Source organism: Pipistrellus hanaki (genome assembly GCF_964339955.1).
Source record: "Pipistrellus hanaki genome assembly, chromosome: 19".
Classification (NCBI taxonomy): domain Eukaryota; kingdom Metazoa; phylum Chordata; class Mammalia; order Chiroptera; family Vespertilionidae; genus Pipistrellus; species Pipistrellus hanaki.
The window spans coordinates 9,570,573-9,598,302 of NC_140521.1; the positions used below are offsets into that span (position 1 = coordinate 9,570,573).

The 27,730-nt window shown below is 49.2% G+C and overlaps 1 protein-coding gene across 2 annotated transcripts; it reads left to right on the forward strand.

Moving 5' to 3' along the window:
- The first annotated feature begins 1,058 nt into the window (after positions 1-1,058).
- On the forward strand, positions 1,059-27,730 carry KLHL22 (kelch like family member 22). Of its 2 annotated transcripts, none has more exons than XM_084867901.1 (7): positions 1,059-1,161; positions 6,711-6,976; positions 10,136-10,301; positions 13,879-14,597; positions 21,201-21,393; positions 24,551-24,784; positions 26,783-27,730. In XM_084867901.1, the coding sequence occupies exons 2-7, from the start codon at positions 6,750-6,752 to the stop codon at positions 27,143-27,145; spliced, it is 1,902 nt and encodes a 633-aa protein (XP_084724027.1). In that variant the 5' UTR covers positions 1,059-1,161; positions 6,711-6,749; the 3' UTR covers positions 27,146-27,730. The 2 variants fall into 2 exon arrangements, with proteins under 2 accessions (XP_084724027.1, XP_084724028.1); XM_084867902.1 differs by lacking the exon at positions 1,059-1,161 and adding an exon at positions 6,254-6,426.

A 27,730-nucleotide genomic window follows, 5' to 3' on the forward strand; every position in this document is an offset into this window, starting at 1 on the left:
GACGGGGGAATTGGATTTACTCCAGAATCTCGGTAAACAGGAAAACACCTGTTCACACGGGCTGCCCTTAGCGCCTCTCCTCATCGTCCAGCAGGGGGCAGGCCACCAGCCAGCACAGCGGCTTGGAAGGGCTCAGAGGGAGGGAAGGAGAGAGTGAGGGGAGTAGGAAGGGGAAAAGGAAGGGAAGCAGAGAATGAATGTGCCAGAGAGAGAATGAGAGGGAGAAATGAATGAAGGAATGAATGAATGAATGAATGAGTGAATGAGAGAAGGGGATGAGGGAGGGAATAAGGAGGGAGAGAAGAAATGAATAAGGAGGTGAGCCAAAAGCGGTTTGGCTCAGTGATAGAGCGCCGGCCTGCGGACTGGAAGGTTCCAGGTTTGACTCGGTCAAGAGCATGTACCTTGGTTGCGGGCACATCCCCGGTAGGGAGCGTGCAGGAGGCAGCTGATCGATGATTCTTTCTCATCGATGTTTCTCTCTCTCTCTCTTTTTTTTTAAAAAAATATATTTTATTGATTTTGTACAGAGGAAGGGAGAGAGATAGTTAGAAACATCGATGAGAGAGAGTCATCGATCAGCTGCCTCTTGCACACCCCCTACTGGGGATATGCCCGCAACCAAGGTACATGCCCTTGACTGGAATCGAACCCGGGATCCTTCAGTCCCCAAGCCGACGCTCTATCCATTGAGCCAAACCGGTCTCGGCTCATCGATGTTTCTCTCTATCCCTCTCCCTTCCTCTCTGTAAAAAAATCAATAAAATATATATATTTTTAAAAGAATAATAATAAAAAAAAAAAGAATAAGGAGGTGATTCGTGGGAAAGGAGGGAGAGAATGAGCAGGGAACGAGGGATGGATGTGAAGGCACTCGTTCGGCCCCGCCGTGTGCCTGGAGCCGTGCCAGGTGCGGAGACGCACGGTCAACGGTCGCCCTTCTCCTCTGAGGGGAACCGAGCCGCCCTCACGGCGCCCCTGCCCTCGTCCGGGACCCCCACGGCGCCAGCCCGCCCCCGCCCCCGCCCTCCGGCCTCAGTGTCCCCCCCGTCCGCCAGCCCGCGCCTGCGCGGCACGACCACCTGACGCCGCCGAGGCCCCGCCCCCCGCGCGCGCCCGCCCCGCCTCCCGCGAGAGCGGCCTCGGCTCCGGCGGCGCCAGGTGAGCGGAGGAGCGGGCGGGCCGGCTGGGCGGGAAGGGCAGCGGGGAGCGCGGGCGGCGGAGAGGCCGGCTCCGGGCGAGGTCGCGGGGCGCCGGCAAGCAGCCCGGGGGGCCCGGCGACGCGGGGGCGGACGCCGGCGGGAGGCGCGGGGCTGCGGCCTGAGGAGGGCCAGGGGCCTGACGTGGCGGGGGGCGCGGGGGGCTCGGCGGGCGGGACCCGGCTGCGGCGGGGCCCGGAGCTGGCGCCCCCGCGGGGCAGTGGAGCCCTGGGGCCTCCCAGCCCCCTGGCGGCCCGGCGACCCTCCGCGGGTCCGAGCGCGGCCTTCCCGGCGGCGACCCTCCACGCTGCGCGGGCGGGCGGCTCCTGCAACAGGCGGGCGGGTCCGGGCTGGGCTGGCGCTGCCCCGGGGGTGACCTTGGACCTCAGCCCGCGAGCCTCAGTTTCCTCAGCCGCGCGCCCCGGCCGAGGGTCTGGGCCCCGGGGGCTGCAGCCAGGAGAGCCCCCAGCCTCGGCAGCCCGCGCCGAGGAGCCAGGGATCGCGCTGTCAGTGCAAAATCGCGGGTCCTGAAGCTGCGGCCGCCTGTGCTACTTCCAACCCCGGGCGCGCCAGACCTCGGAGCCGCCACTATCGCCACCACCGCCGCCCGCGGCTCCTCCCCCAGGCCGCCCTCGCCCTCTCGCGCCTGGCCTCCGCGGGGTCGGCCGGGGCCGCAGGGTTGGACGCCGAGATGCTCCCTGGCACCCCTGCGAAGTCTTCCCCGCCTGGGAAGAAGGACCCACTTCCTACTCTCCTCCCTTCCCCAGCTGTCCCTCTCTCCCTTTGTTGCAGACCCAGCTTCATGCTGCCCAGGATTGGGGTTCCTTGAGGGGCTTGGCTCTACAGAACAGTTAGGTGCCTGTTCAGTCGATGGTTTGAGTGGAAAAGGCATCAGAAATGCTTTGACTCTTGTCATGCACGAGTTCATGAAACTTTGTTGTGTTGGCCTTCGGTTTATATCTACTTGGGACATAAGCTTCCTGTTCTCTTCTGTAGTTAGGAGAAAGGAGGGTACACCCTGTAAGCTCCTAAGAACGTTCTTTATTTCAGAAGAACAGGCATGGGGAAGGAATCACAAAGGATGTACTGCAATCGACTTTTGGTTTTAGGTGTATTTATTTATTTAAATCGTTTTCTATTGCTTTTTAGAGAGAGTGAAGGGGGAGAAAGGAATAAAAAACATGGTTGTGAGAGAGACACATTGGTTGGTTGCCTCCCACACAAGCTCCAACGGGGGTGGGGGAATCGAACCTGCAACCCAGGTACCTGCCCTTGACCAGGATTCCAACCTGGGACCCCTCGGTGTATGGGGCACACTCGTCTAACCAGTGAGCAACACCTGCCAGTTTTAAATGATTTTTTCAACCTCCAACTACCAAAAGTAGTTACACTGTCAGATACTGTTTTTCAACTAAGTCAGCAAAGATAAAAAAGAAAGACTGTTGTGATCTAGTCAGTGGTTGGATTCGGGTTCTCACGCCTTTGCTGGTGGGGAAATAAATTGGTACAATTTCACAGGAGGGCAGGATGGCAATAGCCATTTAAATGACATACACTAAAGTTGGAATGATTCAGTTCTGTAGCTAGGGAATTTTCCTGCTGCATAGATGGCACCTCGTCATGATTTTCAGTGCAAAATTGTTTGCAATAGCAAATGGAGGAAACCCAGATGTTCAGAAAAGAATGGTTGTCCATACAGTGGGATGTGGGAGGTACATGAAATTATATACAAGACTAGTAAAAGCGGGGAGGACATGGATGGAGACATTCTCCTGTGACTCCATAGGTACCACCTGGAAGGGTTGGGGAAATAATTGTACTTTCTTCTGGTTGGGCTGTAGGTGGGAAGGAAATTTAGGTTTCAAAACAGTGTGCCCGGTTGTGCGTTTTGAATATGAATCAAGTGAATGTATTACATATTCAAAAAAAAGTTTGAGAATTCAGTTATTAAATACTTCACAGTGACAGAGAATAACATACCACTTCTCCCTACCAGATCCTAATATTTTGTTGTTTTGATTTTGTGTGTGTGTCCCCCCCCCCCCCCCCCCCCGGCCGCCCCGGAAAAAAAAATTCCCTTTTTTCTTCCTGGAGATAATCATGACTCTGAATTCCTATGTGTCTATATTATTTCATACCATAACACCTATCTGTAAGAAGTATTGGACAATATTGTTTTGTCTGTTTTCAAAGTCCCCCCCCCCCCCCCCCCGCAAAGTTTTTGTAAAGAAAATTGTACTACACACATTCTGCAATGTGCTATTCTTTTTCTGTGTGGCTTTGAGATTTCTTCATATTGGCATGCTTGAGTTCTAGTTTGCTTTTTTTCACGGTTGTCTAGTGTTGTGACAGAGTACTGAGGAGTCTTTTGAGCCACATCACCGGAGCCCCAAGTAGGAGGCAGTATGGAGCCAGCATTTGAGAAGTCAGGTGGCACACTCATGGGGCGTTTGGGGGAGCTGTGGAGGATGTGACTTTTGGTAGGAAACCAGTTGGGATGCTATTGCTGCGGTTTGATCCGAAGTGGTGGCTGTGGAGGAATGGGGTGGTCATCTGAGATGGTGGAATGGCTTTACCGAGTCTAATGTCAGGAAAAGAGACCACTGAGACCATGAGGTTTCTGACATGGAAATGGTGGTTGTCTCAGTAACAAAACTAGACCAATGGGGAGGGCCTCTGGCTGGATTAGGAATCTAGCTGCAGGTGTGATTGGGAATGCAGGGGAGGCTCTTGGGAAAGAGGGGTGGGCTTGGGCAGTGTGTGTTGGCTGAAGGGAAGAAGTCAGAAAAGAGAATTGTCCAGGGCAGTTTCCAGGCAAGACGTTGGTCAGCATGAGGGCCTTGGCTCCACAAGAGGGTGGGGAAGAAGGAGTGGGTGGGCAGAGGCCTACAGAGGGGCCAGCACAGAGGAGAGCGTGTTGGACGGGAAGCTATGGAGGGTCCAAAGGAAGCAGGTCCTGGGAGAGGAGGAGGAGGCAGTGGTGCTCTTGAACCCCAGTAGTAGTCAGAGGCAAGTTTTGTTTTCCATTTTCTCTGAAAAAATACAGTAGGGCCGTGGTCAGCAAACTGTAGCTCGTGAGCCACAGGCTGCTCTTTGGCCCCTTGAGTGTGGCTCTTCCACAAAACACCACGGCCTGGGCGAGTCTATTTTGAAGAAGTGGCATTAGAAGAAGTTTAAGTTTAAAAAATTTGGCTCTCAAAAGAAATTTCAATCGTTGTCCTGTTGATATTTGGCCCTTTTGACTAATGAGTTTGCTGACCACTGCGTTAGGGAATTGGAGAAGAAACATTTACAGGAGGGGACAGTAGTAGCTAGAGGTGGGGAAGGCAGGTGGATGTTCAAGGCCCTGTGGCAGGTGGCCCCTCTGCGCCGCCAACTGGCTTGGCTGTGCTCTGGAGCAGTGGTCCGCCATGTCTAAAAGGTTGGTGACCGCAGCTCTGAGAGTGTGACTCTTGACTACACTGCCGCCCCCTGATCCAGAGCAGCCGGCTGTCCGTGGTCACTTCTGGTTGGTTTGGAGTGTGTGGCCAAGTGTGTTGGTTTTACTGATTAGTTTTTGAGCCTCCTGTTCAAACCTTTTTCTTTTTTTTTTTAATATTCAAATCATTTTTTTTTAACATACTGACTCAAGTATTAGAAGGTAACCTTGACTTTATTTTTAAAATATTTTTATTGATTTCAGTAGAAGGGAGAGGAGAGAAAGATAGAAACATCAATGATAAGAATCATTGATAGGCTGCCTTCTGCATGCCCCCTACTGGGGATCAAGTCTGCAACCTGGGCATGTGCCCTGACCAGGAATTGAACCATGACCTCCTGGTTCATAGGTCGCAACATCGGCCTGGCGGTAACCTTGAATTTAAAACATGATGCAGATGATCTTGAATCTCCAAATGTCGGTTAAAAAGGCAGGTCCTGTGTGTGTGTGCGTGTGTGTGTGTGTGTGTGTGTGTGAGAATTCGTGAATCCTTATCCAAGAATATTTTTTCCCATTATAGTTAAAGAGAGTGTAGGGGTGGGGGAGAGACAGAGAAACATCAAGGCTAAAGCCTTGTACATGTGTGTTTTATATAATCCACCTCCATATAGCATCTCAGTGAGGTAGATGCTATGGTTATCCCCATTTTCTAGAATTGCAGATAGGCTTAAAAATAAGTCACTTATCTGAGGCCACATACTTAGTAAGCAGAGTGTGAGAGAGATTGATGTGACAGTTACTACCTTTATGCTCCCAGGATTACTAGAAAAGACAGAGCATCAGTCACACTAGCTATTCTTGGCAAAGACCCCACTCATTAAAGGTGATATCAGCCACTTGAACAGTCCTGGGATAAATTTGGAGAGAGTGCCTCACTAGAGAACCAAGTGCCTGTTGTCATTCTTATGATTCATTCTTGTGTGGAGAAACCCTGTTTTGCTCTTTCTCAGGGAGAGAGAAAGGGCTCTCGAGAACCTGGTCTGTGCTGATGCTTTATGTTCCTCTTTTACTATTTCCCTTTAAAAAATAAATAAATAAATAAATAAATAAATAAATAAATAAATATATACAGTGGTGCCTCACACAACGAACTTAATTCGTTCCAGGAGCAAGCTTGTTATGTGAAAAGTTCGTTATGTGAAACGTGTTTCCCATAACAATACATGTTAAAAAAAATAATTTGTTCTGTAGCATAAAATATGCTAAGATGACATAAAAAAAATATGCTAAGATGACATATTTTTATTTAGATACATCTAAAAACATAATTTTTTTTAAAAAAAACGCACATTTTTTTAATTTTTAGACAGACTAAGTAGAGTCTACCGAATCTTGCACATCTTCATCCATTTTCTGCTTTTTGGCCGATGGTTTCATGAAAAACCTGTCCAAAGTTCGCTGTGCGAGGCGTTCGTTATGCGAGGCACCACTATATATTTATATATATATATATATATATATATATATATATATATATTTTTTTTTTTTTTTTTTTTTTTTTAATGATTTCAGAGAGGAAGGGAGAGAGAGATACAAACATCAATGATGAGAATCATTGCCCGGCTACCTCCTGCACGCCCCGCACAGGGGATCGAGCCCGCAACCCGGGCATGTGCCCTGATCGGGAATTGAACCATCTACTCCAAGTGCATAGGTCGACGCTCAGCCACTGAGCCACGCCAGCTGGGCTGTTTCCCTTTTTTCGGTTGAGGAACCTGAGACTCAGGGTGATGATACGGTGGGTCCAAGGTGGGTGGGAATTTCATTACATGTCCCAGAACCCTTGTCTTACAGTGATGCTGAAGGAGACGGGATAAAGACTCTTGGCAATGAAGGAACACAGGTCATCAGAAATAAGGTCCCAAGTTTGGACAAGTGGTGGGAGGGGAGAGGGAATTAGAGCGTTTGAGACCACAGGGGAAGCACTGGTAAGCTGGAGGGAGAAACAGGTGCTGCTGGGAGCAGAGCTGGCCAGTCGTCTACGGTGTGGTGTTGCCTCCCTTACTCACTCCCGGTCCCCTCTCTCTTGTCAGCTGACGGCCAAGGTGGTGAGGTCTGCTGTGGTGGTCAGAATGGCAGAGGAGCAGGAGTTCACCCAGCTGTGCAAGTTGCCCACGCAGCCCTCACACCCACACTGTGTCAACAACACCTACCGAAGCTCCCAGCACTCCCAGGCCCTGCTCCGGGGGCTCCTGGCTCTTCGGGACAGTGGCATCCTCTTCGATGTGGTCCTGGTAGTGGAGGGGAGACACATCGAAGCCCATCGCATCCTGCTGGCTGCGTCCTGTGATTACTTCAGGTGAGTTTCATACACCTCTGCTCGTAAGTAAAATCATAGGGTAATCCGGGCTCCACTGGGCAGATGTGTTGGCACTGACATGATTGGGCATGAGGGACCCGCCAGAAGCTGGCAGGCACCCTCTTCATCCTTAGCTACTCTTACTGCTTGTTTGGTGACTTGCTGAGCAGCAGAAGAGACGGAAGGGGTGTTAGGGTTTATTTTTCTTTCAACTGTTCATCTGTCTCTAAGGTATGTTCTCTTTTCTTTTGAAGATGATATGCTTGATAAGTTTGGCTTTACTTGTAATACTATACTTTATAAAATCAAATTTCTTCTCTAAGTACAGTATCTTGGTATAAAACAGATTTTCTTTCTACTTTACTCTGGCTTCCCAACATTTTATTTTGAAAAATTTCCAATCTGTGGGAAAGTTGAAAGAATATTATTATGAATACTTGAATACTAGTTGTTAACATTTTGCCATATTTGCTTTCTCTCTGCATGTACGCACACACACTTTTTAAAAATATGTTTTTTATTGATTTCAGAGAGGAAGAGAGAAGGAGAGAGAGATTGAAACATCAATGATGAGAGAGAATCATTGGTCAGCTGCCTCCTGAACTCCCCCTACTGGGGATCGAGCCCACAACCTGGGCATATGCCCCTGACTGGAATCGAACTCAGTACCTTTCAGTCCACAGGCTGATGCTCTGTCCATTGAGCCAAACCTGCTAGGGTGACACACGCACTATTTATTTGTTTGTTTATGTATTTATTTATTTTTATTGATTTCAGAGATGAAGGGAGAGGGAAAGAGAGATAAAAACATCAATGATGAGAGAGAATCATTGATCAGCTGCCTCCTGCATGCCCCTACTGGGGATTGAGCCAGCAACCCGGGCATGTGCCCTTGACCTGAATCGGACCCAGGACACCTCAGTCCATAGGCTGATGCTCTATTCACTGAGCCAAACCGGCTAGGGCCACACACACTTTTTTTTTTTAAAATATATGTTTTTATTGATTTTTTACAGAGAGGAAGAGAGAGGAATAGAGAGTTAGAAACATTGATGAGAGAGAACCATCAATCAGCTGCCTCTTGCACACCCCCCACTGGGGATGTGCCTGCAACCAAGGTACATCCCCTTGACTGGAATCGAACCCGGGACCCTTCAGTCCATAGGCCGAAGCTCTATCCACTGAGCCAAACCGGTTTTGGCCACACACTCTTTTTAAAAAGACATTGTGACAGTTTACGTCTCAGTCTTTCAGTGCCACATCTCTTAAACATTTGGTGAGATTACCTATCTCATTTATAGCATATCAATGTGTTAGTATATATAAAGCCTTTGTTCCAACAATTGCTTCTGTAGGAATTAATCCTAGTCACGTGCAAAATGTGGGAATAGGGCCATCCATTGGATGAAAAACAGGGAGATTAGCCTTAACCGATTTAGTTCAGTGGATAGAGCATCGGCCTGCGGACTGAAGGGTCCCAGGTTCGATTCCAGTCAAGGGCATGTACTTGGTTGCAGGCACATCCCCAGTGGGAGGTGTGTGCAAGAGGCAGCTGATCGATGTTTCTCTCTCATCGATGTTTCTAACTCTCTCTCCCTCTCCCTTCCTCTCTGTAATAAATAAATAAAAAATACTAAAGAAAAAGAAAAAAGGGAGATTAGAAGTAAACCAAGTGCACCCCAACAGGAAAGGGTTAAATCAATTATGATAGCCTTTTCAGTGCTCTGTATTCCAATAAGAATCCATTTTCAAGGTGTATTGAATCAAAACAGTGTAGATATGTGGACTGCCTCTAGTGCTAGAGCTGCTCTGGGAAGGGTAACTGCTGGCCTGGAGCAGAGGAGGGAGAGGCTGTCACCCTTCCATATATTGATATTTTAAGTCTTGTACTATATATGTGTTCTAACCTCATTGAAAATTTTTAAAAATATAAAAATCATCTTTACATTGTCATATTTTAGTCCTGATGCCTCCCCTGACCACCAGTTCCTTCCCTCTGAATCGACTCTCAATTGGGAGGCCTCATGAGTATATCACACTGATGGGGCCACAATGGGACTCCCACTGCCTTCTCTGCCCCTGTTCCTCTCAAGTCCCCATCTGCCCAGCTGGCTGCACCATGACCCCACTCAAGGGCCTGATTCTTCCTGTGCTCTGCTAGATCCATTCTGTCAGCATGTTCTCTCCAGTCCTCTCCAGGGTAGTTTCAACTATAGTTCTCCAGCCCTGTGGTCCTTCCCAGCCCTTCCACTATGGTCAACAGCACCTGAATTTGAAGAGTCAGTAAGCTCATGCCATGCTCCTGCATAAAATTCCCCGATAGCATCTTATTATGCTTGGATTTAAATCTAGACTCTACCCTACCCTGGGGGTAGCAGGACTTGGCCAAGTATCTTATTTCCAGCTCACTTCCCCTTTGCCCTGGCTGCCTGTGTGCAAAGCTTGTCCTTGCCCTGCACACGGGTGTTTGTTTCCTCCTAGAACACTGTACCCTGGCTGGGGAGGTGCTGCCTGGTCTCACTTCAGTTTCTCAGAGTGGGCCTTCCTTGCCCCCATTGTTCTGCACCTGCTCTGCTCTCCCAGGCATGCTCTCCTCAATCAGATGTCCTATTGAGTTTCTTCGCAGTATTCCCACAGTCTGAAATACCTTGCTTCTTTGTTGTTTATCATTCTTCCTAGCATTAAGCTTTTTGTATGCAGGAATCTTGCCACAGTACTTAACTGTTACTTCTTCTCTTCTGCTCTTGGGATAGTACCTGGCATGTAGTAGGTGCTCAGTAAGTATGTACTGAGCGGGATGACTCCCATTCATTCATTCTTTCTAACATGCTCTGGGCTGCTGCTGTGATTCAGGAAGTATACTTAGTGGAGGCAGCAGAAAGCAAGCCAGACATGGTCTCTACCCCCAGGAGGTTCACGTGTAACTCCCTAGGGCCCATGAAAGGGGACACAGGGCAGTTTTTAGGATGGTTGCTCAAACTTGGTCAGGAGCTTGTGGATGCCTTTTGTGGGATGACTCAGTGCTCAGATTGAGCCAGCGTCCTGCTGCACAGCGGTGCTGGATCAGCCCGCTCCTCGGTCTGGCTGCTCATGCTCTTTGCAGCCTGGGCTGGTGGCCCAGTTAGTATAACTCCACTGTCTCGTGTCTTCACTTTGCAGAGGAATGTTTGCTGGGGGCTTGAAGGAAATGGAGCAGGAAGAGGTCCTGATCCACGGTGTGTCCTACAATGCCATGTGCCAAATCCTGCATTTCATATACACTTCCGAGCTGGAGCTCAGCCTGAGCAATGTCCAGGAGACGCTGGTGGCCGCCTGCCAGCTTCAGGTGAGGCTCACCTCATTGGAGCAAGGCAGACACCCATCCATCGGTGTGGTTTCCCTGGGTGCCTGCCAGGCACCGGCATGGGGGTGGGTCAGGCAGGTGAGGACACGAGGCAGTAAGAGAGAGTGGAAGCCCCCGGGAAGTGCTTGGCGTGGCCAGCTCTGGGCACAGAGCAGAGCTGCTCTGCAGGTTTTCAGGTCCCGGTTCCTCCTCTGCGTTTGGCCTTTGCTTTTCTGCTCATTCCTTTACGTCTTCCTGGGTCTCCCTGCCCCTGGAAAGGTCCTGCACGTAAATGAATGGCGGAAACCTAGCCTATGACATCCTGTGGATGCTGGCATCTGGCAAAGCTGAGCTTCCCCCAGTGTTGCTGCCTCGGCCCTTTCTGCCCATCCTCTCCACTTGGTCTTGTTGATCTCTGAAGCTGCTTTCCCCTTTTTATTGAACTTTAAGTACTTATTTTCCTACAGAATAATAATAAAAAAAAGTCTTCTGAGGCTTTGACAGTGTAATATACATTTTAGAAAACTGCATTGACTCTTACAGTGTTGGTGCACTTACACAGGCTGGGCCTGCACATGCCTTTACTCTTATGAAGAGCTGTCCATCAGACAGCCTGATTGGGCTTGAGAGACATCTCTTCCCATATTTCTTGAAAGTAAATTCATTATCCTCACCTTTTAAAAAATATTTTTTAATTGATTTCAGAGAGGAAGGGAGAGTTAGAGAGAGAGAGAGAAATGTCATTGATGAGAGAGAGTCAGTAATGAGAGAGAGTCATTGATCAGCTGCCTCATTGGGGATCAAGCCTGCAACCTGGGCATGTGCCCTGACCAGGAATTGAACCATGACCAGGATACTCAACCACTGAACCACGCTGGCCCGCTAATCCTCACCTTTTTTCAGGTCAGAGCATATTTGGGGCAGTCAGAAAAAACTCAAGTCATAGGGAAACCAACCTGTTCAGGGCATCTGGAAGCCCTACCCTGAGCTCCTTGTGCCTTTACCCTCAGAGTGGGAGAGGGAACCCCCACTTCATCTTGAACAGCCCAGCTTTGTTTTGTTTTATTTTTAATATATTGGGCTTCTATGCAATGGTTTTTTTTTTTAATTTTAAAAAAATATCTTTTTCATTGATTTCAGAAATGAAGGGAGAGGGAGAGAGAGTAGAAACATCAATGATGAGAGAGAATCATTGATTGGCCGCCTCCTGCATGCCCCCTACTGGGGATTGAGCCCGCAACCTAGGCATGTGCCCTTGACTGGAATCGAACCCAGGACCCTTCAATCTGCAGGCCAATGTTCTGTCCACTGAGCCAAGTCAGGTAGGGGTATGCAATGATATTTTTAAAGCAAGTTTTACTTGGCATAACAGTTCCAAGTCCATAGGCCCATCAGATCATGTTTGTTTGTGTAGCTACTAGCTGTTGGTGACTTGCCCCCTCCCCACATGCTGTGCCCTGGGTCTGAATTCCAGCAAGATCACCCCCAGTGAGTCATCCTCTGACCCCGTGTGGCGTGGCGTGGCGCGGCGCGGCGCGGCGCGGCGCGGCGCGGCGCGGTGCGGCGTGGCGCGGTGCGGTGGGATGTGGTGCTCCTTCATGGGGAGGGCCTGAGGTGACTCCTCTGTGAGAGGAGGGCCCACCGCTCTGGCGATGGGAAGGCAACACAGTCCCCGTGTAGGAGGCTTTGGTTCTTTGGGAGCCGCTCCTCCAGGCCCACTGAGGGCAGTTTGCTCTCACCTTCTGCCTAGTCCTTGGTGTCCTGCCTATGACAAATCAGAAGTAGTATTTAATTTTATTTTATTTTTTTATTTTTATTTTTTAATATATTTTTTTTTATTGATATTTTACAGAGAGGAGGAAGGGAGAGAGATAGGGAGCTAGAAAGGTCGATGAGAGAGAAACATCGACCAGTTGCTTCTTGCACAACCCCCACCAGGGATGTGCCCGCAACCAATGTACATGCCCTTGACCGGAATCGAACCTGGGACCTTTCAGTCCGCAGACCAATGCTCTACCACTGAGCCAAACCGGTTTTGGCAGAAGTAGTATTTTAGGAAGAAGAAGCAAAGCAGAAGTTTGGGCCAAGAGAGAAGTTGTGGTTGAGTAAAGACTTTCATGCCCTCATGTCAGTAAAGACTGACAATGCCCTCTGGTGACATTCCCTTTGGGGAAATACATGCCTGGAACTTCACAGGTTTTTATTCAGCCCTTAACATATCACCTGGAAAATAAAAGTAAAACCATTACAAATGTTTTTTTTAAGCTTCAGATGCCAGCAGAATTGCTCTATGTGCCCTGGTCAATTTGTTAATGATGCTGAAAAAGTGAGGTGGTCCTGTTTTTAGAGAAATTCCCAAATCCTGTTTTCCTAAAGAATTTAGCAATATCTGGGCAGCTTTCCCTAGAGCTCTTCTCTCTGTCTCCTTTATTCTCTCATGCTTTGGTTATCTACTAGTAATAACCCTTTGGTTAAAGGGTTTGGTATCCTTTAACTCTGTGGCCCAATTCTCAGCTCCCACCTTAGTGTCATGCCCTCCCTTGCCCTCCTTCCAATCCACTGGGCCCTCTGAACGGTTGGGGAAGGGAAGGTGCAGGCCACCTGGGAGCCCCCTTGATGAGTTGAGCAGGCTCTGCCCTGGCAGCGTGGCTTTCAGCTTTTCAGGAACTCTGGGTCAGGTTGAGTGCTGGGCGGCTGTTTGGGAACGCCCTGCTGGTGGTTTCCTATTAATTCTTTTAGAGAGAGGAAGGGAAAGGAAGAGAGAAACACAGTATATGGGTAGCTTAGGGCCTTTCTCTTGGGGGAGTGGGCAGGTTTCCTGGGCCTGAAGCTTTGGCTGGGCCTCCAGTTGTGGGGGTTGTAGCAGGAGAAAGGAGCTGGGGGTTAGGGTGGAGGTCCCAGAGGCATTCCACACCGGGGACAGTGGACACCGTGGCCATGTGCAGCTCTGGAGATCCAGTACTTTATTTATTTATTTATTTATTATTGATTTTTACCAAGGGGAAAGAAGAAGGGATAGTTAGAAACATCGATGAGAGAGAAACATGGATCAGGTGCCTCCTGCACACCCCCTACTGGGGATGTGCCTGCAACCAAGGTACATGGCCTTGACCGGAATTGAACTCAGGACCTTTAGTCCTCAGGCTGAGGCTCTGCCCACAGAGCCAAACCAGTTAGGGCGAGATCCAGTACTTTTGATCTAAAAGGCAACCGACATATATCAGGGGTCCATTCTGTGCCAGGGAGTTCCTAGGCATGATGTCACTTGAAATTATTCCTTTCTACTTTATCCCTATGTTATAGATAAGCAAAGTGAGGCTCAGCGAGGTTAAGAGCATTCTGCAAATCACTTCTGAGCCAAGATTTAAACCCAGTCCATCTGCAGCGAACCCCATTTGTCTCTAGTGCTGGGGAAAGTGGCTGCACCAGCCTCTGCTCCAGGAAAGGTTGGGATGCTGAGGGGGTCCGGGGGAGCGGAACCCGCTTCAGAGGACAGCCATGTAAGGCATGTAACTACTGTCACTGTCTTCTGCACCCAGACACTATTCCCCAGCTTGAATGAGTCTTGTTTTCTTCACAGATCCCAGAAATCATCCATTTCTGCTGTGATTTCCTCATGTCCTGGGTGGATGAGGAGAACATCCTTGATGTCTACCGGCTGGCAGAGCTATTTGACTTGAACCATCTGACCAAGCAGCTGGACACCTACATCCTCAAAAACTTTGTGGCCTTCTCGAGGACTGACAAGTACCGCCAGCTTCCTCTGGAGAAGGTCTACTCCCTCCTCAGCAGCAACCGCCTGGAGGTCTCCTGCGAGACCGAGGTGTATGAGGGTGCCCTGCTCTACCATTACACCCTGGAGCAGGTGCAAGCAGACCAGATCTCGTTGCAAGAGCCCCCCAAGCTCCTTGAGACAGTGCGGTTTCCCCTAATGGAACCCGAGGTCCTTCAGCGGCTGCATGACAAGCTGGACCCCAGCCCACTGAGGGACACAGTGGCCAATGCTCTCATGTACCACCAGAACGAGAGCCTGCAGCCCAGCCTACAGAGCCCACAGACAGAGCTGCGGTCAGACTTCCAGTGCGTTGTGGGCTTTGGGGGCATTCACTCCACACCATCCACTGTCCTCAGTGACCAGGCCAAGTACCTGAACCCCCTGCTGGGAGAGTGGAAGCACTTCACATCCTCTCTGGCCCCCCGGATGTCCAACCAGGGCATCGCGGTGCTCAACAACTTTGTGTATCTGATTGGAGGGGACAACAATGTCCAGGGATTCCGCGCCGAGTCCCGATGCTGGAGGTAAGAAGGGACCCCTGGCCATATTTCTGTGGGTGACGCTGTAGTGTAGGGATCGTGGGCTCAGGGGGCTGGTTAGGGAGGGGTTCTGCATGGGCACCCCACCATGGACCAAGGTGATCAGCCTTTTATATTAATGTTGTGCTTGTTGGGGTACCCGTTTTGTGGAACAAATTGCAGGTTTAATTGGAGAATGTAGATGGTGGTGACATAAGAAGGGGACCTGGATTGCTTTCTTTCGCTCTTTGTCCCCTTCTCAGTAGCACACTCACCTCTGGATCACACCCTGCTGTCTTGTCGGTGGCGGGGGGGGGGGGGGGGGGGCTGAGTTGTCACTCTGCACTTGGCTTTGCGCAGGGGAGAGAAGTCCGTGGCAGGAAGGGTGGTTAGGCCTCAGAAGGAGGGGATTTAGGAGTTGGGAGCATGGACAGGCAGTTGCCCGTTCCATTTTGCCTTCTCTTGAATTTTGACACAATTCGCCCTAGCTTCCCTTTGTCTGCTTTGCTCTTCTGACCACAAGCCAGTAATGGATATAATGGATAATGACTTCCTATTGCTACTGCTCCCCTGCCCATGTGCAGTCCTCAGTTCTGGGATGCAGGAAAGGCCAACAGGCACCACTGAGTTTCTTGCCAAATCCCCACCCTTCCCCTGGGGTCTACTCCGTCCTCAGCAGCAACTGCCTGGAGTCTCCTGCGAGACCGAGGTGTGTGAGGCGGTGTATGCTGTCAGCAGAGTCGTCTCCAGAGAAGGAAGTTTCCTGAGGGGGGTTGAAGGATGCCATGCTCTGTAGGAGGCTTTAGCTCTGTCAGTGTATGAGGCTGATTCCACAGGGCCAATAGGTTTTCAGGTCCCGTCCACTGTACTTTGGTTTGATTTCTTGGGATTTGACGCCTGTGGGAAGTTTCCACCTGCACAGACTGAAAGATGGTACCGCAGAGGGAGAGCAAGAGTTCCCATTGCTTCTTGCATCTTTGAGTTTGGTGCAGACCAAGTTCATGTCCTTGATTTTATCTTCTGGGGTGAGGGTGGTGTGGGATCTGGCCTGTCTATGCCTCTCAGAAGCATGGTGACCAGGACTGAGGTGGAAGTGACCATTCCTCAGCCACTTCTGATCTCCTGGGCTCAGGCAGTGATTACCTTGGTTAGCCTGATGAGACCCAAAGCCAGGAGGCAGTACTTGCAGTCATCCCAAATGCCGTCCCCGGTGGGTGTGGCAGCACCAGGTTCAAGCCTCCCTCTAGCCAAGCCTCGAAGTTTGTTTTTTAAGGCGCTCAGCTTCCCATTTGGAGAGCCAAGGTCAGATCTCCCTGCTGAGCAACCGCAGACCTGTAAAGCAGATGTCTCCAGAATATCATGGTCTCCAGCCCCCAGCACATGGCAGGGTGGTTGTGTGCCTGCAGGGATGCTGCTAGCCCATAGTCTGGCCTGTTACATGCAGTTTCATAGAAGATTGGTCTAAATTCCCCTTTCTTGAACATGTGCTATGAGACCCACGCTGGACTCTGGAAAATGCTAATATAAGCCCTGTGATTGATAACTACAGCCTCAAACTTCACGCAGGAAGTGGATCACTGCGACAGGTGCCGTTGTGAGACCTGCCTAATGGGAGCAGGCAACAATGAGAGCATCTGGCAAAGTGGTTGGGAGGGTCTCCTGGGTCTGTCATCTCTACAGAGCCAATGTTTCCTTAATCTCCCAGTGGATTCCTATATATATATTTAAATTGATTTCAGAGAGGAAGTGAGAGGGAGAAAAAGATAGAAACATCAATGATGAGAGAGAATCATTGATTGGCTGCCTCCTGCAAGCCACATCCCTTCTGGGGATCGAGCCCTTGACCCAAATCGAACCTGGGACCCTTCAGTTCTCAGGCCAATGCTCTATCCACTGAGCTAAACCGGCTAGGACTCTCCAGGTGGATTCTTTTTTTTTCTTTTTTAATATATTTTATTTATTTTTTTACAGAGAGGAAGGGAGAGCGATAGAGAGTTAGAAACATCAGTGATAAAGAAACATCGATCAGCTGCCTCCTGCACACACCCTACTGGGGATGTGCCCACAACTAAGGTACATGCCCTTGACCAGAATCAAACCTGGGACCCTTCAATCCTCAGGCCGACGCTCTATCCATTGAGCCAACCCAGTTAGGACCTAGTGAATTCTTAAAGCTGCTAGATGGAAGATGGATTTTTTTTTTTTTTAATATATTTTATTGATTTTTTACAGAGAGGAAGGGAGAGAGATAGAGAGCTACGATGAGAGAGAAACATCGACCAGCTGCCTCCTACACACCCCTCACCGGGGATGTGCCCGCAACCAATGTCCAAGCCCCTGACCGGAATCGAACCTGGGACCTTTCAGTCGGCAGACAGACGCTCTACCACTGAGCCAAACCGGTTTCAGCGTAAGATGGATTTTGATTTGATCTAAGAGTTTGGTTCTCTCCCCTTCCCCCTTGCATTATTTCACCAGCCTTTGAACCTATAGACTTTCAGAATATAAGAACACAAGATTTTGCAGTAAATTAGGGTTTGCACATTAAGGAGCTAGGGACTTACCAGGTTATATTTTAAAGCATTGGTACAGAAACTATATAAAAAGTTATCTCTTTTGCCCTATTCCATTTGGGTCAGTGGATAGAGTGTCAGCCTGTGGACTCAAGGGTCCCAGGTTTGATTCAGGTCAGGGGCATGTTCCTTGGTTGTGGGTGCATTCCCAGTGGGGGTGTGCAGGAGGCAGCTGATTGATGTTTCTCTCTCATCAATGTTTCTGGCTCTCTTTCCCTCTCCCTTCCTCTCTCTAAAAAATTCAATAAAAAAAATATTTTTAAAAAAGTTACCTCTTTTGGAGCAAATTGTATTTGCCTCCAAGATACCACTGTTTCTTTCTTTGATTGCATCTTTAGTATCTACCTTCTATGTCTGCACCTTTTTCATAGCTCTGGCCTTCTGAAAACTAACTACCTGCCTTACCTGGTAGTAGCTGGTCTCATGTTCTGACCCTACTTAGAATAATAACTTTTTCCCCCTTAGGCATTCCCATGACTTATAGTATATTTCAAATAATGTTATAATTGTAATGAACTTCATTACTAGTTATGGGAATGCTTGAGTCATGGAAATTCCGAAGAAATAGTCTACTAAATTTAACAAGAGCCCAGAACATATTTGTACCAACTCTAGATTTCACTTCTGAGTTTGCAATTGGAAGATCCACAATCTGCATTAAAATGATTAAAAACTGATCATATCCTTATATGCAATAATAAAGCTTACTTTTTATTAGAAAAAGAATATTACTTGGGGATTTATTCTAACAAAGTGGAAAATTAATCCATTAAAGAGGAAAATGTGGAATTTAGGACACAGTCGGGAGATAAGAAATCAGTGAAACTGGTTCTTATTAAGTTTAGTAGACTTTTTCTTTGGTGCCTTTAAATTATTGGTGGGTGTGTGTGTGTGTGTCCTTAAATCTGAAGCCACAAAGCCAAGTGAACTCTGGAAGCTGTGAGGGCAGGAGACCAGAATGAATAAGCGGAAACATCTAGAGCAGTGGTTCTCAACCTTTCTAATGCCGCATGCGACCCTTTAATACAGTTCCTCATGTTGTGGTGACCCCCAACCATAAAATTATTTTCGTTGCTACTTCATAACTGTAATTTTGCTACTGTTAATGAATCATAATGTAAATATCTGTGTTTTCTGATGGTCTTAGGCTACCCTGCTAGCAGTTCTCAACCTGTGGGATCACTGCTGTAGAGCCTAATTAGCAAAATTATAGTTATGAAGTAGCAACGAAAATAATTTTATGGTCGGGGGTCACCACAACATGAGGAACTGTGTTAAAGGGTAGTGGCATTAAAAAGGTTGAGAATCACTGATCTAGAGGGTATTGTGTCACTCTAGTGGAAGATGCTGACTTATGCTTGGCTCAGAATAGGGACGAAGGGGATGTGAGGGTGATCTGGCTGTGACATCTGTCATCTCATTAATCGCTAGGATTGACTTGGCTGATCTGGCTGGTGTCTCCTTCCTCCCTCAATGCTCTATGTGCATCCCTCTGGAAGCTATGCCCTCAGTTGAAGAGGAAAAGTAAAATAAATATTTTTAAATAGGGAAAAAGAGACATGTACATGAATGAGTGTCATGCACAGGAAAGGCAGTAGAAGGCACCATCCTAGCTGGGTAATGGCCTCTGAATGGTGCACTCTGGACTGAACTGGCTATCTGTTCCCAGCCTCACCTTCACCTGGCTGTGCCTCTGGTCATTCAGGTCTCAAATGTCACCTTCTCAGGAGGCCCTTCATCTCTGTGAGAGCTTTGCTCTCCCCAGACCTTGCTGCCAGATGGATCACTTTCCTTACAACATCATCATCATCATCATCATCATCATTATATTTGTGGTACCTGCATTATACTGAGCACTCTGTTCTCTTTAGCTTGTTTCCAATTCTGATAGAAAGCAGGGCCCTTGTCTTGAGTTTCCCTCTGGATCCCCAGCACTGAGCAATGCCTGATCCATGTTGGGTGGCCAGTACATATGTAGAGTGAAGGAATGATTTCACTGCTAGTAATTTTACTGCTTCATTAATTTATTAAGCAGACAGTTAATTTATTAAGCATGATGTACCTTGATCAGGTGCCATGCTGATCAGGTGCTACGAGGTCTAGAAATACAGGTGTGACCTTGGTCCTTTACAAACTTCCCTCAGGTTAACAAGGATCCTTTTTATGTATGTTGTCCTTTCTGATCCTTCATGATAGCTTTTCTAGGCAGATGGCATCACCTTATTGGACAGGCGCAGAGACTGAGTGAATGTCCAGATGCACCCAAGGAAACGGGCAGAACTGGGATTCAGGCCTGCGTCTGTGTGTGACCCAGGTGCATGTTCTGTCTCTTGTAGCCCTTACTCCTGAGACAGCTTGTTTCCTGGAATTCCTGGGTGGAGGGTAGGAAGAATCAGCTGCAGGATGTGCCTAACTTGTGCTTTGGGGCAAAGGATGCATCTGATTTCCTCACCAAACAGCATATGACACAGGCCAAAGAGAACTCATTCACTCTCTTCAGGACTACTTGAAGTTTGACCCATTCTCTTTGGAGTTTGTCTTCCTGTGTAGAAATAAAACACTTACCTGAAAGGTGCTATGTCTATGCATTGGCCATTGAGCAAGGAGGCTCCAGATGTAGGAGCTCCAGTGCAGACCCCTGGGTGGATGGATGCCCAGGAAAAGGGCCATATGCTGGTCAGGGAAAGAGTGGGCTTTGGGCCTCAGGCTCACAGGGCCCTGGGTCCTTAAGGCTTTGTGATCATCTGTGTTCAACCAAACAACACACCACATAGGCCCTGCAGAGCACCAGGCCTGGGGCACGGACAGGAGGGGCAGAGGCAATAGGAGGCTCCCTGGAAGTGGGGCAAGCCTGGGGGCTGGAAAGTGGGGTATGGACCAGGGCTTTGAAGGGCCCGAGCTACAGTGTTAGGATTTTGGAGTGTGACCTGGAGCTTTGCTGGTGTGGATAGAGTCAATGGATAGAGGGAGCACGGGGTTCCATTTAGGACTGGTGAGTAGCCAGCTGGAGATGGGTGGGAGGCAGGTGCAGTGTAGGTCTAAAGTGCAGGAGAAAGCAAGGACTATAGCTAGTTGGTCTGGAGTGTCTGAGAACACCTGAGTTGAGAATTCAAAGCCCTTTGAAGGCAGAAGAGGGGTAGGGTGGGCTTTGCCAGGAGTGCAGGATGACGCTGCGTGGGGATTAGACTTTTTTATAAAGGCTGATGAGAAGGAAGGAAAGTGAAGGGCTGTGAGTTGGGGACAACTGCATCTCCAGTGAAAAGGGAGTGAAAGTGGCCCCCATGTCAGGAGCGCAGCTTATGGTAACGGTTAACCACTCACATGGCTCACATGGTGCTGGGGCTCAGCAGTAACTCAGCAGCGGTCAGCTTTCCTCCCAGTTGGTCCAGCAGTGCTCCTGCAGGCCAGGCTGACTCCTCCAGCGTCATGGGAACACCTGGCATCCCAGAGGACTCCACCCTCTTGATACTCACAGTCCGGTGTGGGAGATAGCACCTTGACTCCCACAAAGAGGGAGACCCGGAGAAGTGGAGAGGGTACCCAGCTGGGGAGGTCGGGAAGCATGAGGCGCATAAAGAGCTGAAGAGGTGGGCTGTGATGAGCACGGGTGGGCACTGTGCCCATGGCAGGCTCAAGCAGACCACCCCTGAGGGAGTGTTGGTGTAGCTAGAGGCTTGGAGGCTGTTGTGTCCATCCACAGCTCATGGTCATCCTGAATGAATGGGGACAGGGCTGTGGGGGCCGTGAGGTGAGATGGAGGTGGCTGACAGAACAGCCCTCGGTCAGTCTGGGGTGGGTAGTAGACTGGGCTAAAAACCATGCCAGAGGCTACACTGGAAGGGACCAGCTTTGTGGGCAGAAACCCAGGAGGCTTCTGGCCACACCTCCCAGGTGTGTATCAGCCTGCTGCCATGGCTGTGAGTGGGTGTGTGCTAGTTTGTGGAAGCAGATGATGGGAGGGTTCGTGAGACATGGGCAGAACAGGAGGTGCTGTCTCGCCTGTCAGTGATATGCTGTCCTCATGTCCCCTCAAAAGGTATGACCCGCGGCACAACCGCTGGTTCCAGATCCAGTCCCTGCAGCAGGAGCACGCCGACCTGTGTGTGTGTGTCGTGGGCGGGTACATCTACGCAGTGGCGGGCCGTGACTACCACACTGACCTGAATGCTGTGGAGCGCTATGACCCTACCACCAACACCTGGGCCTATGTGGCCCCGCTCAAGAGGGAGGTAAAGAAGCCCTTCCAAGAGGGGTTTTCCCACCCGCTCTCCTTTCTGGGGTGTGTAGAATGAGCCAAAGACCCAGCCAGGGAATCAGGGCCAGTGAGCTGAGTCCACATCCCTCCAGAGACTCTGCCCTGAGAGCAGGAGGGGACCGCTGAGGTTCTGTCCACTACCTGGGGAGAGCTGATCAAGCATCAAACCGCATTCCCCAGAATTCCACCCCTTCTTGTCTTCCACCATGGCCCTGGAAGCTACTTTAATCCTGAAGTTCAAATGTAGAAACCTTCCCCTCATCTGTCCTTTAGCACAGCTGAGAGGAGCTAGGATGTGTCCAAAGATGGTAGACAAGAGAGATGAAGGCTCAGAAGCCTCACACTTCTCCCCTACAGGTCCCTTGGAGGGTGGGGTCTCTAAAACGCCAAAAACGCATGAGAATTTTTATTTTTTCAAGGTTTTTTGTTATTGTTGTTGTTTTTTTTAGTATATGTGCTGCCGAAGCGACCACTGTTGTTGTTTTTTTTTTAGATCATGTGCCTCCTACACAGAACCTTGGTTTGTTCCAACTTGGAGATGTTTACTTTATGGAGGTCCCTCTTTTGTTCTATGATTGTGAGGTACTTGGAGCCTGTCCCCTGAGGTCCCAGGGCAAGGAGGAGGCTAGCTGATCCCCCATGTCCCAGGTTTCAGCCTCTGAGAGCAGGGTATGCACCCTGTTGGTGCTGGCATTGTAATTTTCAGAGCATCTGTTACACACCTTTGGGGATCCCCGAGCACCTCAGAAGCAGGAGGTGGCGTGGGGGGTGAGCGGGGCTCTGCCTTGGGCTCCACTGAACTAGCCCTGGGACCTTAGCAGAAACGAGCTCCTGCCTTTCTGAACCTCTTTCCACACATCCCCTCTTTCTCTCTCACCCTTAGACTTTGACTTTGACTCTTTATCCCTCTTTATCTCTCACCCTTAGACTTGGACTCTTGGGAGCTAGGGGACTCCCTGATGAGTCCTGCTCCTCTCCAAGGTCAGGGTCTCCTCCCATGATTCCTTTCAGGCAGGGAAAGCTGACATGCTCTTAGCTCCTCAGCTTTTTTGGGAAGGGAGCCCTTCTAGAAGCATACTCTCTACCCCTAATCTGGAGAAAGGAGCATATTTTGCTTGGAAAATGTCGGGACTCCTTGACACCTGGGGGATGAGGATGAACTGAATTCCTCTCTGCAAGGGTGCTAGATGGGGGAGGAGCCTGAGGGATCTTTGTTTGGGAAGCTGCCGTTCTCAGTGTGGCCACAGAGGGGCAGCCTTATCCTTTAGTCCATCCATCGCTAACCTGTCGGACCTCGCAGACCACCAGTTTAGTTAACGTCTTCCTGACTGCCAGTGTTCCTTACTTCATACATTCATTTATTCAGCAACTATTTATTAAGCACCCTTTTTGGTTTTTTCTTTTTCACCTACCCTTTTTCTAATACCTGGGGATGCATTGAGGACAAGAAATGACAAAGGTTCCCCCATGGTCTTTATAGCCTACAGATCTGTAAAGTAATTGCCAATTGTGGTAAGTGCGATGAGGAAATTAAGAGGAGGTTGAGCTAAACAGAGCTGGGGTGGGGAGTTGGGTGGGGGGCCTTGGGCAGGACAGATCTAGATAGACTATTTGGGGAAGGTTCATTTGAGGATGTGTCAGACTGAGGGAGGAAGGACCTTGTAGGCCAGGAGGGGACTTCATAGTTTTCTGAGAAAGGGAAAGTGCTTGTGAAGAGAAGAGGATTTAGAGGAGCGGGGAACAAGGACAGAAGTTCTGTGCGAGGGTGGAGGCTATTGGAGAAGGAAGAAGATGGATGGATTTGAGCTATAGTTTGGAGGTAAACTGACAAGGCTGTTGGAAACTAGTAAGCAACACAAAGATTTATTGTACCTAGGTACAGTTGTTCTACCAGGAAGTTTTGTGGCACTAAGAGCATCCATGAGAGGGGTGTGCGTGTCTCAAATCAATAACCTAACTCCTACCTCAAAGACCTAAAAAAAGAAGAGCTAAGTATATCCAAATCAAACAGAAGAGGGGAAGTAATAAAAAGAGCAGAGATCAAGGAAATTAAAAGCAGATAAAAGGTAGGGAAAATCAACCAAAGAACTGTGTTTTTCTTTCCCCACAAGATCAATAAAATTGACAAACTTCAATCAAGACTGACCCAAGAAAAAGAGAGAGAAGACAGAATTTAAAATATTAAGGATGAAATTGGGCTTTCCTGTAAATCCTGTAGACGTCAAAAGAGAATAATACAAACAACTCTACACATGTAAATTTGACAACTTAGATGACATGGGCCAATTCCTCAAAAAAAACTACAATCTCGCCCAAACCGGTTTGGCTCAGTGGGTAGAGCGTCAGCCTGTGGACTGAGGGGTCCCAGGTTCGATTCCGGTCAAGGGCATGTACTTGGTTGCGGGCACATCCCCAGTGGGGGGCGTGCAAGAGGCAGCTGATCGATGTTTCTCTCCCATCGATGTTTCTAACTCTCTATCCCTCTCCTCTCTCTTCCTCTCTGTAAAAAATCAATAAAAATATTTTTTTAAAAAAAACACTACAATCTCCACAACTTGCTCAGCATAAAACAGATAAATTGAATAGCTCTGTACCTGTTGAGGAATGTGTAGGCGCAGGTGATTTCACTGAAGAATTCTTTTTATATATATATATTTTTTTGATTTTTTTACAGAGAGGAAGAGGGATAGAGAGCTAGAAACATGGATCAGCTGCCTCTTGCACACCCCCTACATGCAACTAATGTACATGCCCTTGACTGGAATTGAACCTGGGACCTTTCAGTCTGCAGGCCGACACTCTATTCACTAAGCTAGACGGGTTTCGGCTCACTGGAGAATTCTTATTCTCACAAACATTTAAAGAAAAGTTGGCACCAGTTCTGTGTGATTTTCCCCCCAGAAAAGAGGAGGAGGGAATTCATCTTATAAAGTTAATATTAACCTGATAACCAAATTCATCTTATAAAATTAATATTACCCTGATACCAAAACTGTCAAAAACAGTACCAAAAAGGGAAGTGGCAGGCAGTTGAGGGGTAGGAGCAGCCTTGGCAAAGGCCACGGGCCGCCCTCCCTCCCTGCTCTCTTGCCCCTCCCCATCTGCCCCTGCTCTCTTGGTGGCCCGTGTAGGTGTATGCTCATGCTGGCGCCACCCTGGAGGGGAAGATGTACGTTACCTGCGGCCGCAGAGGGGAGGACTACCTAAGGGAGACACACTGCTACGACCCAGACAGCAACACCTGGCAAGCTCTGGCCGATGGGCCTGTGAGGAGGGCCTGGCACGGCATGGCCACCCTCCTGGACAAGCTGTATGTGATCGGGGGCAGCAACAACGATATTGGCTCCAGGAGGGATGTGCACCAGGTAAGTGCGGCTGGGCTGCCTTACACACTCGCTGTTCTGCCCCTCCCTATGGTTATGGATGAAAAATTATTTGTGACATGTGCCTCCTTTTCATTTATTTGTATTTTTAGTGATTTCACAGAGGAAGAGAGAAATAGAAACATCAATGATGAGAATCATTGATCGGCTGCCTCCTTCAAGACCCCTACTGAGCATATGCCCTTGACCAGAATTGAATCCGGGACCCTTCAGTCCACAGACTGATGTTCTATCCACTGAGCCAAACCGGTTTCGGCAGATTCAGTTCTTGATGGTTGTAGGACTGAGGTCCCTGTTTCCTTTCGGGCTGTCAGCTAAAGGCCCTTTATGGCTTCTAGAGACCTCTGCATTCCCTGGCATGGGGCCACTTCATCTTCAAAGCCAACAAGGGCAGGTCGTCCTTCTCATCTCTCCTGTCACACCTTCCCTTCCGCTTTCAAGGGCTTGTGAAGCTAAGTGGTTCCGCCAGGATAACCTCCCTTATCCATGTTCACACCTTAATCACATCTGCAGAGTCCCTTCTGCTATGTTCAGTAACACAAGTTCTAGAAATGAGGACATGGCCTTTGGAGGGCCAGTATTCTGCATATCCTAGCTGGAGAACCAAAGCTGATTATTAAGTCAAAAAGGTAAGATTTGTATGGCTCTTAATACATATTGCCAAATTGCTATTTTCCTGGCTTTGTCAGACAAGTGCCTAGCAGTATAGCATCAGTACATCTTCACCAGCATTTGGTTTTATGGGTTTTGGTTATGGTTGCTGATTAACAGTTGACAATTTTTCCTGACCATTTATTTTACATTTTAAAAATATTTTATTGATTTTTTTACAGAGAGAAAGGGAGAGGGGTAGAGAGCTAGAAACATCGATCAGCTGCCTCCTGCACCCTCCCCATGGGATGTGACCACAACCAAGGTACATGCCCTTGACCAGAATCGAACCTGGGACTCCTCGGTCCACAGGTCGATGCTCTATCCACTGACAGCCAGGGCTATTTTACTTTTTTTTTTTTTTTTACATTTTTAAAAAAAATATTTTTTTATTGATTTTTTACAGAGATAAAGGGAGAGGAATAGAAAGTTAGAAACGTCGATGAGAGAGAAACATCGATTAGCTGCCTCCTGCACACCCCTCACCGGGGATGTGCCTGCAACAAAGGCACATGCCCTTGACCGGAATTGAACCCAGGACCCTTCAATCCGCAGGCCGACGTTCTATCCACTGAGCCAAATCGGTTTTGGCTATTTTACATTTTTAAAAAACATATTTTTGTTGATTTCAGAGAGGAAGGAAGAGGGAGAAAGAGACAGAAACATCAATGCTGAGAGAGAATTATTGATCGGCTGCTTCCTGCATGCCCCACCCTGGGGGTCGAGCTTGCAACCCCGGGCATATGCCCTGACAGAGAATTGAACCCTGACCTCCTGGTTCATGGGTTGATGCTTAACCACTGAGCCACGCCAACCAGGCTTTTTGCATTTTTTTAGTTAACTAGTAGGTTGAACATTTTTCCATGTATTTGTTTATTTTTTGGGGCATTTTGAAAAAAGAGAACATTGAAGGTCGTTAGCAGTAGTTATTTCCATATTTTATTTGCACTTCCACCTGGTGCGGGGTGCTGTCGGGGGTGGGGGCTGAGGGGTGGGAGTAAAGATATCACATGGGACCTCAGTCATCTTCAGTCTTATGGAGAGGAGAGAACCAGTACCACCAGACCAAGGAAATAACAGCCACCAACTGGAACAGCCATCTCCACAGGCTGGCTAATGGCCTGGAGATGGGACAGAGTGTCAGTCTGGCCCTTGGACAGGATGTTTTAACACTGGCCCTGACCCTTCCTGCACAGCTCTGCATGTCCCTCAGCTTTGGTTCGAATCCAGGGCCTGGCTGAGAGTGCTGTCCTGCCCAGCTGGTCTAGGCCAGGCTGGCAGCCCCGTCCCAGCCGGTGCCCCGGCTTTACTCCGGCCTTGACTTTGCAGGTGGCCTGCTACAGCTGCACATCCGGGCAGTGGTCATCTGTCTGCCCACTGCCAGTGGGGCATGGTGAGCCTGGCATTGCTGTGCTGGACAGCAGGATCTATGTGCTGGGCGGCCGCTCACACAACCGCAACAGCCGCACGGGCTACGTGCACATCTACGACGTGGAGAAGGACTGCTGGGAGGAGGGGCCCCAGCTGGACAACTCCATCTCGGGCCTGGCGGCCTGTGTGCTCACCCTGCCCCGCTCCCTGCTCCTGGAGCCGTCCCACGGGACCCCTGACCGCCAGGCCGACCCGGACTTCGCCTCGGAGGCGATGAGTGTATCTGACTGGGAGGAGTTTGACAACTCCAGCGAAGATTAGGGCTCGGGGGCTGGTGTCAGCAGGAAGGGAAGGGTGGCAGGAGCTCCGAGGGCCGCCCAGGCCAGAGCACTTTACCCCAGGGCATTGCGGCCCTTCCTTCTGCACCCTGCACCCCCAGCCAGCTGGCTCTTGCCACCCTCCCTTCACACCAGCCTATCTGCCTGCTTGCAGCAGGTCTTTGTGGGGCTCTGTAGATCCTGGCTGTGGATCACCGTGCAGGGAGAAGAGTTCGAGAAGGCTCTAGTCCCCTGAAGGGTTTACCAGGCCTGCTGCTCCTCCGTTCCCACAGGGTGTGCCATCGCCAGCTGTCTGGGCCTCCCTGGTTCTGATCCCTGCTGGGCTGAGAAGGTGTCCGCCAAAGGGATCTGTGCCCTGGCACCCTGTGAGGCGGCTGAGGTATATTGAGTCCCCTTCTGCCGGGAGAGCAATTGAGAGCTCCCAAGGACTGGAGAGGGAGCAGAGATGCATAAGGTTGCTTGAGACTGGTTCTAGTGATAAGAAGATCCCCTACACCTGGGCTTTTCTGACCCCATGTTGTTGATAAATGAAATAAATCTACTTGGAAAAGGTATGACTTGTTCTTAC

Excerpts from the sequence above, each read along its gene's own strand:
- KLHL22 (XM_084867901.1), top strand. The coding sequence starts at position 6,750 with ATGGCAGAGGAGCAGGAGTTCACCCAGCTGTGCAAGTTGCCCACGCAG. Across the intron at positions 6,977-10,135 it reads GCGTCCTGTGATTACTTCAG|AGGAATGTTTGCTGGGGGCT; the intron begins GTGAGTTTCATA and ends TTCACTTTGCAG. Across the intron at positions 14,598-21,200 it reads GCCGAGTCCCGATGCTGGAG|GTATGACCCGCGGCACAACC; the intron begins GTAAGAAGGGAC and ends TCCCCTCAAAAG.